Source organism: Doryrhamphus excisus, linkage group LG10, assembly GCF_037039965.1.
Source record: "Doryrhamphus excisus strain RoL-2023G ecotype Guam linkage group LG10, RoL_Dexc_Guam_v1.1, whole genome shotgun sequence".
In the NCBI taxonomy this organism is placed as follows: Eukaryota; Metazoa; Chordata; class Actinopteri; order Syngnathiformes; family Syngnathidae; genus Doryrhamphus; species Doryrhamphus excisus.
The window spans coordinates 8,206,311-8,218,708 of record NC_136366.1 but is presented as its reverse complement, the minus strand read 5'-3'; the positions used below and the strand labels follow the sequence as shown (position 1 = coordinate 8,218,708).

Sequence of the window (12,398 nt, the reverse complement as noted above, 5' to 3'; positions counted from 1 at the left end):
GGTATAGAAGGCAGCAAAGGACTTTGGAAATTACATGAAAGCAACTTATTTGGATTTGTACCAACAAATGCATCATACCCAGAAACACTGTGTATATGACGCAGTGCAGTTTCGATGTCTTGTGTGACCTCTCCTTTCTACTTTTTTCACAAATAATGCCCACTGAACATCCAATATGTGATCAAGTTCAATGCACTGAAGAAAAGGTGACTAGTTGTTTACCCATTCTACTTTTACAATGATAGTTTGTATGATGTATTTAATGCTGCTCCACTTTTTGGAGTACACTCCACAAGCTCTCTGTTTGCGGCTTTTGAAGTTCTCCTTGAAATCATTTTGTTGTGCGAATGACTACTTTGTGATAACCACTTACTTTCCAGCACTTCGATTTTTGTTTAACCCTTTCCTAGTTCCGATGTGCCTCATGTATTCATTCAGCTGCCCAGTTTTCATATTCTATTTCATAAGCAGAAATATTTCAAGTACTGTACCTCATTAAAGTATATGTATGGATTGACTAAACATTTGACAACTTATTTGATTACTAGTAAAACAATTCCACATGAATACATAAGTCGAGTGCAAGGTTTTATTTTATTAAAAAAATAAAATACAAATGACCCAAACATCACACAGCAGACATATTAAACCAAAAAAAGCAATATTATCTATCAGTCAGTGCTTTTTTTTTTTCTCTTTTCCACTTGAGTCATTTTGGCGTATATGAACTAATTAGGAAAACTACACCCAAACAGTCTTTAGTTATTTGGAAAGAAGAAACAAACAAAGCCGACCACTACACCTCCCGTTTGTACGGCTGCTGCAGGTTTTGTGATGGAATCGAACAGTGACGTCCTCAAAAGAATGAGGTCTTTCATTTGAAATTACAAAATTATTTTACCTATAACAAAAGGCAGCTGTTAAATATTCAGTCTGTGTAAATGTTTAAATATGGAAGAAACACAATTACACAAAAAAAAAAAACGCAACCAAAACAACTGGATGGAACTGTGATAATAAACGCACCAATCTGTGAGCACGATATACTTCCTCCTTACAACTTAAAACGCGCTAGTGGTCGAAAAGGCAGGTAAGACATTACTTATCTGCTGAAAAACCAAATGAGAAGGGAAGCGGGGGAAGTAGAGACAAACAAAAATGGCTTTGTTTTAAGATTTACGTCCGTGTACATACATTGTTGCTGTAGCATTATTTTATTTTAAAAAAAAAATACCACACAAAGATTACAGTACAGTGCAGAGCCACAGTACTCAGAGTCATATTGCTAGTACTGGTGCCCACATGACAGGAAGTAGAGGCAGGGGAGCGGGGATGGTTTGCAGCATAGAACAGTACGTTTTTGCATAGCCTGGTTGAGTAAAAGTACAATACGCTATGGATGCAAAACTACCATTCAGACACAAGGATGGAAGTGACGCTTTGGCTTCATGGGGTCAGTTAAGAACAAGGATCTATTCTGCAAAGAAAAAGGCAAGCCTGTTGAACAAACATACACTGTCATATACAATCCCCTATGTTGGATAAGAAGCACCGGCACAAAGAAAACACTTTGAAGATAGAGGATTAAAGCAGTCTCATAAGTGGATGGACGATCATGACTGACATAGCCCTTAATCTCAGTAAACATGAAAGCCATGGGAAGGCCGTGACGACATTATGGGCCTCCAGCTTTAAGTCAAGGACAATCACAAAAACATCCTGATGCTTTTATTGTTCCTTTTGTCCTGTATGCACTTTGTCGGAACCGGTATTAGCGCCATACTAAAAAGATTACAACTTTCTTGAAGAAATGACAACTTTACAAGTAAAGCGTTAAAAAAAAGTTAATTTTGCGGAAATAAAAGTCAATAGCCATACAAAGAAGTTGTGATGAGTGCTTAAGGAGCTTGTCCTAAACTTATTGTAACAGTACGTTTTATTTTACCCCGCACTTTTTCAATTTTTCATCATAACCTTCCTACTTCGTTATTGTAACGAGTTTGAAAAATCCAACTTTATTCTTATAACATTACGTATTTGTTTCTAACAAGACGAATCCTTCCCTTGTTAGCATTGTTTTTTTCATCACGACTTAACATTTTTGCCTCAATATTTCAGTATTACGTTTTTCTTCTCATAAACTCCAGTCGCCTCTTGTTTATCGCAGTTAATTTATCGCAGACCCGATCGCGATAAGTGAATTTCCACCAAGTAGGATTCAATATTAATAAACTATATTTTTGTAGCTACAGTAAAGAAAGTCTGACTTTTTCCAATACGGTTTTTAACATTAATAGAGCCCTGTAGACATAAAATAACACCCCTACAGTCACCTAGACACTCCTATTATTCTTTGTTTACACCACATTGCTCAACTGTAATGCACTAAAACGCAAAGAGTGTTTTTACATTTATGATCAACAAGCAAATAAAATGCATCTTTAACTAATGACTGCTTCAAGTCCACGCTTTGCTTCTGGGAGGGAAAAATTGCTGTCTGATGGTCCAGGGAGAGACCCAGGCCATTTTTAACTATAGCGACTCTTTAACAAAAGGTCATTGTGGTGTTAGTATGACGCGTGTCACCTTTCAACATTTAAACAAACTGTGTGTATACCGTTTGTATAAAATATACCCCCCCCCCCCAACAAAAAAACTACAACTGCAGCCACCAAAGAGCTCAGTTTCACTTTTATGGGTCAGTGAACTTGGTGGTTGGTCCATGGTTAAATCTTGTTAGGAGGCCAACATCCTTGTCAGCGTTGTGTTAATCACAGCTGAGAATAACCACAGCTCATTGGAACGGCAGAGTTAAAAATAGCCGACTTGTTGAAATGGTCACATTTACTGAACATTCGGCTACATTTAAACATTTGCATTTAAAACCTGAAGCAAGGTGGGACTCTGACTGTAGGATTTTACACTCCTAAAAGAAATGGACTGCAATTGGTATGAAAGAGACATTTTGGAGGAAGTCGACAAGGAAGTGTTTTCATTTCTAGCTTTAGCCGAAAATAATTTGACTTGCAGTCGTCCCTCGCAATATCACGGTTTTATTATAGCGCTGTTGCTATATTATGTTTTTCTCGAAATAAGTGATCGTTGTTTCATTGTAGATTAGTCAAAACATATTGAAATACAAATGTGATGTAGTAATCTGGTCCCTAGGTGGCAGTAATGACAAAGCATTGATTAGACATTACCTTACATCAAGTCAGCCAGAGCAAATCTGACAAAAAGTGGAAAAAAAGGTTCTCCTCCCAATCAGTGTGGAAGTGGTGATTTTTTTTACTTCTTGATTTTAAGAAATAAATTCAAGGCTATGTGGCTAGCTTGCAGGCTAGCAGCCGTGTCAAGTCCCTGTAGCGTAAGGGACAATTGATGTAAAGAAAGCATAAGAGAGGGAAAATGTCTTCATGTTTACAGGTCTCTCGTAATGTATTTATTAAACATGTTTTCTATGCTTTTAAATCCAAAAATATTCTATTTACCATATTAACATTAAATCCTATAAGGCAGAGACGACTGTATATACTGTGACTGTATACACAAACCTTTTTGGCTTACATTCACACTGTAGGTCAATCCTGTTCCCAGACCTATATCGGATTTTTTCACACCAATGTGAAAAGTACAATTCAGATTTTTTTTCATGCTTTAGTCTAACTCATTAGTAGTATTATAGTAAATAGTACTTCTTATTAACAAGTCATTTTAATTTTATTTTTAGCTGGGGGCCAATAATAAAATGGCCCCTGTACTACACTGTTCTAGGGAAACAATTCAGATGTTTTAGTGATTCGGGTGCGGGCAGCATAGACAAAAAATGGTAGAGCCCTTCTAAATGCAAATAAAAATCAGATGTCAGATCAGATGTCTGCAATGTGACTTCGGCGTAAAAGGACAGATTGGACCTACACTGTTAATTTGTCATGACAAAAAGCTAACGCTACACTGGGGCTGTGCCCTTATATGTACTTTGAAAATCCAGCCTTGGGTTTTTGGTGCATGATTTACCTGGAATGCTTTGCTTCAGGTTTTGCTTCAGGAAATTTATCCAATATTAAAAGATAATATGACGCTGCTGAATTCTTTTTATGTGCACAACAACAAGACTTATATGGTAACAATCTTTTGGGGCTCCCCCCCCTCCCCTTCCCCTAATATTTTTGACTACACCAACTTTCTACCACTACTCTGAAGACACGCGATGCTGAGAAAAGCACAGCGTTAATCACAACAATGGATTCTGCAGCTGCAGAGCGCTGCCGGCATCCACTTCAAACTGCCCCTTTCGCTCTGCTCTGCTGCCAGTGGAAAATACCACACAAGTCACTCCCAGTGCCAAGAACTCAGGCTACACAGAGAGCACTGCGCTTGTAGTCAGAAGAACAACACTGGTGCTACACGATAAGGACAACATTTTCAAGACAACGTGAGAACAAAATGGTGTAGCCGTAATGAAAACTTGTGTCAAACGCTAATCATGCAAACTACCGCTGATGTTGATTGACAGTCAGTGCCTTTATCGTCACGCAACATCCACACGCGAGCAACCCCTTTGTTACAAATAAAGGGGACTTCTATTAGAAAAGCAGAAAAACACAAAAGCAACATCCGTCATGGCCGCCACAAGGCGATCACAGAACGCCCGACAGGCAGGCGTGCAATGTGACAACCACAGAGACATCGACACATGGTGGCGTGCCATTTAGAAAAACCTGATGTCTTCCTGTCTCCGCCACATGTGGAAAAAAAAAATCCCACTCCAGAAGCATGACCACCGTAGAGCCATGCAGTTGCAATCTACATTTCGTTCTATTCCGTCACAAGATTTTTTCTTTTTCACTCTTGTGCTCAGACCGAGTGGGGACAGGATGGAAATGTACCCTGCTGGTATGCGTCTTGATGTTGATGCTGCTGATAATGAACATCCAACCGGACAGTGCTGTGTCAAACCGAACGAAACAGTGGGCGGAAATGCTCTTAAGAAACAAAAACAAGATGGCGGTGCTTGAGGAGAGAGTCCTTCACAGTTTGCTTGCTTGTCCTCTTTCTTGATTAATAGCTGTTAAACGCGAAAATAACGATGAGCAAAGCCAAAAAACAAACAAATGGTGAACTTCCTGACGTATTGAGTTATTCATCTCGCATGAAGATTAGTGATCTTCGTCATCAAGAGTGTTGCGTCTGTGTGTTAGCTCCGTGTGCTGTGAGCTAACACACAGACATTCCCCATGGTGACGATGAAGGCCACCACTACGTTGTATCACCGCCTGGGAAGTACAATATCGCACCGGGCTGGCTGGTATAGCTGACATGGTGGCTCACACCATGCTGTCTCCTGTACTGGTGCTGGTGGCTTGGCCAGCGGGCATGTCAGACGCCTTCTGTCTGAACGCCTGCTGCTGGTGCTGGGAGCAGCACTCCCCACCGCTGACCCTACACATGCGCTGCTCCTCGTCACTTTCCTCTTCCAGCCCCGAACCTTCATCCACATCTACCTGGCAAACACACACCTCTATCCCTGAGTCGCCGGTGACGTGCCGGCGCCGAGTGACAAGCTCCTCATCCTCCTCCTCCTCCTCTTCTCCTGCCTCCTCCTTGAGAGAAGGATACTCGGCATTCTCATGAGCCAAGAATGGCACTGATGCGGCTTCCTGGTTTGAGCATAAGGCATCGGCGGCTGACTCGGACGGCGCATCTTGCGAGGGCTGTGGCACCACGGCGAGGTCTGGTTGGATTGCTTGAGGAAGGGGAGCTGGAGCAGCTTCGGGCGGGTTTTCAGAGTAAGGTGGCGGTGGTGTCGGAGGGTGACCCACCACTTCCTCATAGTCTGGAAGCTTGCAGTCGTTCCAGAATCCTGAAAGTCAGCACACCAGCTTTTAATTTCCAATGTATCGGGTCGTACAATTCGGAATCTGGCCTTTCCAAATTGCATGATGTCTCGTGGGACCCCTGTTTCAAACTTCTGGGTTTTCATGACGTCAGGAAGGCTTCCTCATGGGCATGATACCACCCCTGAAAAGCCCCATGTATACACCCACCACTTCAGGAAAAAAGAAAAAAGGCAGGCTTCTCTACACAACTTAAAACAAATCTGTCAGTCATGAGACATGGGAGCTGCAAATTTGATGTTTTTCTTCAGCAAATAGGCTAACCTAGCATGATGCCGCTATTAAAATGTGACTTATTCACCTATGCTCGTGTTGCTAATGTTTACGTCCATTGTCCCACGTGTTACATTGTTGTATGTGATATGATATATTATGTAAAATGCAGTGCAGAGTTGTAGAGTGTTGTGTTAAAGTCCATTTATAAAAAGTGGATAAAGTGCACAATAGTACTTCTTGAGCCACATAATCTATCGGGAGACCAGCATGGACAAACAAATCATTATCATTGCAGCTACCAACACACACAAAAGCACACAACTACTCACTTAGGTTGAGTGGTGGAGGGGAAAAGAAGGAGCTGGATGCCCCCTGGTAGGCCATTAGACTGATCTCTCGTTGACGTTGTTCCTGCTGCAACCGCATTTTAACCCTGCGGTGTCGATAGGCACAGCAGCAGCTCAGCATGATGATCAGGGTCCAAACTAGCCAGAACACTGCAGGAGACAGGGATCAATGAAATCTAACGATCATCATTAGCCTGTGAAATCAAATGAGGAAATTGCTGAATTAATCAGTAACTTACACCAGAGCTCATAATAGTGAGTGCAGCATTCCGTCTCTCCGCAGCAGTATCCCATCTCGCATTGGTACTGTTCATTGTTAACCCCAAAACAATACTCCTTGCCCTTGAATCACAAACACAAAGGAAAATTACTGTGTATGTAAAAAGCAGAGGAATTATTTCAGAAAAATAAAGATGGAATCGATCTTTGATGTTAAGATTAACAGGATATAGCAGAGTTCACACTAGGATACCACTCCATTAATGTCATATTGCAATTGTATCATTGTACTCCGATGCATATGTTAAAAGGGACATGTCTACATTATGACTTTAAAATGGCGATGGACGGCTAGCTGTTCCTTATGGATGCTATCGAGGAGTGGTGAGATATAATACAAGTGTTCGAAAGGGGAAATTGAAAAGGAAGAAGTTGAAACAATGAATAAAGGCTGTTAATGCCCTTTAAAAACAGCATATATTGACATAATTTATTTTTCATCATATTTCCTAAAGTTCATTACGATTTTATTATCAGTAAATCACGCAAAAAATGTCATTCAACAGTGAAATCGTTCACAATTACGCATTCAAATAACTGACAAAAGTTTTATATGCTTTAATGTGGGTGGTTTAAGAAACTCAATCTGTGCCCATCAACTGGCTGGCTAACTAGCTAGCAAGCTAGCTATTAGGCCTAGCATGCTACAATCAACAACCTCCAATAAACACATCAAATCGCCGGCTGCCAGCTAGCAAGAGCTAATCTTGACCTCGTTCAAAATGCTTAAATTTGACACGTTAAAAAGCGTCCACTGTAGTTTTTGTATGTTTCCTTAAGTGTCACAGCTAGAAACTATCAAAATCATCTCGAAAACTTTGAATAACTGACGTCAGAAGATGAGCGAAGTCAGTTTCCTTTGTGGAGCAGACAAAAAAGATCCGAGTCTGAGGCCTTGGCCAAGCCCAAGAGCCTCGGCCTCAACTAGGAGCATCGGCCGACTGTGCGAACGTTCGCGTCGGCTTACCTGCACCAGATAGACCCCGGTACACAGAAGCCCTACAATGGATCCCAGCACTTTCTGCGGCATCTTCCCGGGTTTTGAGCCGTCAACACGACGGGAAGCATAAAAGCAAAAGTGCGTCAAAACGAGACGCTGACGTGTCGAGGTCACTTCAGGTGGCCTGTGAGTGACGGCAGTTAACGGTTCTTCCAGTCGCCTTCAGACATGTTTATGTTGTTTCTCTGGCTCAGATGAAGAGCTGGGAGTAATATGAGAAACTACAGGGGGGCTAAGTCAACTGCAGGGGTCGCTGTTTAACCTTGTTTTCACTCAGTGGTCAACATTTAATCGCATAATTAAAACATCTGAAATCAAGGTTAAAATGTGTTCATATTAATAAAATGCTATTTAAAAGAACCAGGCACATTTATCCTTCAGCAATATGCTTATCGTAAGAAATACACCAATCACTCAAAGAAATTGACTAAAGCATCTCCTGGTCAAATTACAATTTATCATCACTTTGTCACATCACATTTGTTTATGACATCATCATATCACCTAAAAATTGTACAGGATGTGTGCTTTTTATTTCTACGCGAAAATACCTTAACAGTAAAAGCAGAAAAAGTATTTTTGAACAATAATTTAATCTTATTTTGATTTGAGTTTTTGCAGTTTTGCAGTTTTGCAGTTGTGTCCAGTGTTAATGACCGTGACGTCATTACTTCCGGGAGGAGAAGCTGACAGCTGGTCTTCCACATGGTCAGATGTTAATCCAGTCACCCTGAGCAAGAAGTAGCAGGGACTTCACTTCACGATAACATGGTAAGTTATTCATTTATACTTGTAAATACTTAGTCATGAGGGGTGATTGGTTTGTTATTGGCCTGTAGTTTCGATTAAGGGCATGTCATTCATGTTCGAACCCATTCAGCACAAATTATTGAACAAAATAAGAAAAATGTGCAGCAATAGCATGTGTCAAATCAAAATGTATAGATTTGAAATAATAATAAATAATCCTTGAAAAGTATGAATGCATTGCTTGACAGTTGGACATCTAACGTGTCACAGCTTTGCCGAGTGGAGTGACAGTGTTTTATTCTTAGCTGTATCCCGTGGGAAGTAAATAACTTGAGCCAAAGCCTTCCTGACTTCTTTTTGGACACAATCCAGTCACGGTGTGTGCATTCCTAATCTAAGGCCAGTGGGAGATTTCCCAAAGCAATGCAAACACACAATAGCAGCAGCGACTGCAGTGAAACCTGTGAGGTCCAAGGAAAGCCATTATTAGGAGTTATTAGGAGTTTTTAGGAGTGCACACCAAGTGCCATTCCAAAAATGCTTCACATAAATGGTGTCATGTTATTAAAGGTTCAGTTAGTGTAAAAAGACGAACAACACCATTAAAACCTTCTAGTTCGATAGCCAATGATGATACAAACGTTCATGCTGGACCACAACCTCATTTTGAATGAGGTCAAGATTAGCTCTTGATTAGCTCTTAGCCGGCGAGTAAATGATTCATTGACTACTCATTCATTCATTTTCTACCGCTTATCCTAACGAGGGTCGCGGGGGGTGCTGGAGCCTATCCTTCGGAGCCAGTCTTCGGACTGGACTGGTTGCCAGCCAATCACAGGGCACATATAGACAAACAACCATTCACACTCACATTCATACCTATGGACAATTTGGAGTGGCCAATTAACCTAGTATGTTTTTGGAATGTGGGAATGTGGGAGGAAACCCACGCATGCACGGGGAGAACATGCAAATTCCACACAGAGATGGCCGAGGGTGGGATTGAACTCGGGTCTCCTAGCTGTGAGGTCTGGCGCTAACCACTAGACTGTTGTGCAGCCCTCGTTGCCTACTACTCTGAGTATTATGTAAGAGTCCCATATGAAAAGCGCCTTGTCATATTACATATTATCATCAATATAAGGGCTTGCTGTCCATCCTGCGGAGGCTGAAGCAGCCCCAGGACCAGGAGGTGCATTTACTGCTGCTGGGTTTGGACAACGCCGGCAAGACCACTTTGCTCAAACAGCTGGCAGCGGAAGACATCAGCCACGTCACACCCACACAAGTACAAACACGACACACATCCTGTACGTCATTGATGAAGGTCTGATACACATCGTTTGTGTGAGCAGGGCTTCAACATCAAGAGCGTTCAGTCGTCGGGCTTCAAGTTGAACGTGTGGGATATCGGAGGACAGCGTAAGATCCGCCCCTACTGGAAGAACTACTTTGAGAACACAGATGTGCTGGTAGGCATCGGTGTATACAGTATACGGTACATTGTACTGCATATTCTACATGCTGACATGCGGTGTGTTATTGTTTGTAGATCTATGTGATTGACAGCTCGGACAAAAAGCGATTTGAAGAGACCAGTATGGTATGATTACTTTTCTTATTACTAATGGAAAACCAGTTTGTGTGACATTGGAGGTTGCCAGGTGGGCTGCATTGGGGTCATCTATGATGGTGCAGTTTTAATGCAATATTATTGCAATATCATTACAGTTTATGGTATTTGACCGTATGTTTTGTCATTAATAACATTCGATTCCACACCCAGTTTGTAGTATCATGCTATTTGGTCCTGGGGAGCGTCCACAGCTTCCTTTATGTCACAGTCCAGTCGTGTGGTCGTTGCCATCAATGATAGCTCAGTGAGCTGAAGTCGCATGGGAATTTAACTTGAACTTTGTTCAACTTTAGAGGCATATTTTCCCAGAAATGGTCCACTTTTCATGTCCGATGCCTACATGGGCTGACATAAATACTAATCCCTGCCTGCTTTTCTCCTTATTGTTATTGTAATAGATTTGTATGCATGTACTTTAAACGTGAAAAAAAACCACCATGTTCAAACGGTGCAACAAATATTCTGCTCCCCTGAAGGAAGAAATTACATTTCCCACAATCTGACTCAAGTTCTGCAATAGCTGTTGCTGCTGCTTTTTAATAGACTTTAACCGGAACAGGATTTTTCCTTGGCACCGTTCAAAGATTCAAAAACTTCAATCTGTAAAGCTGTCATAATTCCAGTGTACAAAGAGATACATGACACTCAATATGCCCAAATAGTCAGTATATTTGGCTAGTGTTGGACCAATAGTAATGCTGCGTATCGGATGGAGCCATCTTTCATTTAATCCCACTGTACCGCTGTTGAGTTGACAGGATTATTTACTCCAGGAGCTGTCCGAGTTGCTGGAAGAGGACGAGCTGGCCGGCGTGCCGCTGCTCATCTTCGCCAACAAGCAGGACTTGATGACAGCCATATCAGCCTCTGAGCTGGCAGAGAGTCTCAACCTGCACACCGTTCGAGACCGAATGTGGCAAGTCCAGGCCTGCTCAGCCATCACCGCTGAGGGAGTGCAAGTAAACACACCGACAGTATATGCATACACCTTGTTACATTATGAGGTATAGTCAATCGGAAGCAATTAAAAAAATTAATTTGTATCCCCACCAGGATGGCATGAGCTGGGTTTGCAGAAATATAAAGTTTCGGAAGAAATAAATCCCAGAAGATCTGCTGGATCACATTTTAGTCGACTTCCTTCATTCCACAATAGTCAGAGTGGCATTATCTGTAAAAATGATCTCAAAGCATTTTGACTGTATTGTATATAATGTAAATATAACCCTACTTTGACTGTATATAAATGTTAAAAAGCAAAGAAATGATGACAAGTGGCAATAAATACATAATCTGTGTATTGTGTGACTCTGCGAGTGAACGCTAGAGGGCAACCTCTCACTAGTCTTCTTCATAATACTGTAGGAAACATTACAGTCTACTTTTACCAATTATTACGGTAATCTATTACCTTATCTATTAACTTTTATTTAATGATGGACACAATGAGGTCTTGTAGAGTTGTGTTTAGAGGGTCTGTTTTAGCAACACTTGAGAAAAAAATAGAGATTTTCTTCCATTTTGGGGTGCTACCAGAGCCCTGGTATGGGTTTGGAAATGCTGTCTGTTCCTTCTGGGCTTAGGGATCCAGCCAGGACACTCCATCTTGCTTTGCAAGGTTTCCGGCAGACCTCACTGGAAATGACAAACATCATTTTTCAGCAGAAGTGAAAAAACAGCCTAATGAAAGGTCTGATTTTATCCAATTTTAGGGTCTGGCTGAGGTCCTGGTGTGGGTTTGGATGGGTTTTCTGGTCTTCCTGGTATTTGGGGTCCAACCAGGGCGCCAAATGGGACTTGGGAGGTTCCTGGCCTAACTCGCTCAAAAAAGAAAACTGAATTTTGTCATTACAATTGAAAACTGGTCTAAAAAGTTTAGATTTTTCTGCCATTTCTAGGTCTGAACAGAGTCCAGACCCGGGTTTGAAAAGGATTTTTTTGGCCCTCAGGGTCTTTGGGGATCCAATCAGGGCGCTTTTGGGAGGTTTTTGGCCCATATTAGTTTTAAAGCACCACTGCCCACAAACTAACATAAGGAAACAAATATGAATATCTCATTGAACGATACGCATCACTTTGCCTGTTTCCGTTTGGTCGCTTTGCAGCACATCTGCAGCAATAATCTGAACTGACCAAGTGCTCCACTGTGGTCCGACATCAGGACATTTACATAAAAACCTTTTTTCCACAACTAATAACTCCTGCACTACAATTTGCATTTATATAGGCCCCTTCGTAGCAACATGATTTGGTGCCTTTGCCCGTGATAAAAT

The 12,398-nt window shown here is 41.5% G+C and overlaps 2 protein-coding genes across 4 annotated transcripts in view; one reads left to right on the top strand and one right to left on the bottom strand.

Moving 5' to 3' along the window:
- The window catches only part of wbp1 (WW domain binding protein 1), a 66,102-nt gene extending 58,123 nt beyond the window's left edge, over positions 1-7,979 (bottom strand). Inside the window, exons 1-4 of one of the 2 annotated variants that reach the window (XR_013629250.1) lie at positions 7,707-7,979; positions 6,700-6,802; positions 6,443-6,610; positions 4,639-5,863 (exon numbers count right to left, since the gene is read on the bottom strand). Coding sequence is in view for 1 of the 2 variants with exons in the window: in XM_058059000.2 (XP_057914983.2) it covers positions 5,328-5,863; positions 6,443-6,610; positions 6,700-6,802; positions 7,707-7,769 (870 nt within the window). In the remaining variant the exon portion in view is untranslated. Of the gene's footprint in view, positions 1-3,384; positions 5,864-6,442; positions 6,611-6,699; positions 6,803-7,706 lie in introns of those variants that run through there. The other variant, XM_058059000.2, reaches the window with a different exon arrangement.
- A 425-nt stretch (positions 7,980-8,404) lies between these two features.
- LOC131108183 (ADP-ribosylation factor-like protein 3) lies at positions 8,405-11,417 on the top strand. 2 transcript variants are annotated; one of them, XM_058059019.2, is made up of 6 exons: positions 8,405-8,510; positions 9,634-9,777; positions 9,845-9,961; positions 10,042-10,092; positions 10,899-11,084; positions 11,179-11,417. In XM_058059019.2, exons 1-6 carry the CDS (start codon positions 8,508-8,510, stop codon positions 11,224-11,226), a joined length of 549 nt encoding a protein of 182 aa, XP_057915002.1. In that variant the 5' UTR covers positions 8,405-8,507; the 3' UTR covers positions 11,227-11,417. The 2 variants fall into 2 exon arrangements, with proteins under 2 accessions (XP_057915002.1, XP_078650115.1); XM_078793989.1 differs by lacking the exon at positions 9,634-9,777 and having other exon boundaries at positions 8,442-8,510.
- Positions 11,418-12,398: the final 981 nt, after the last annotated feature.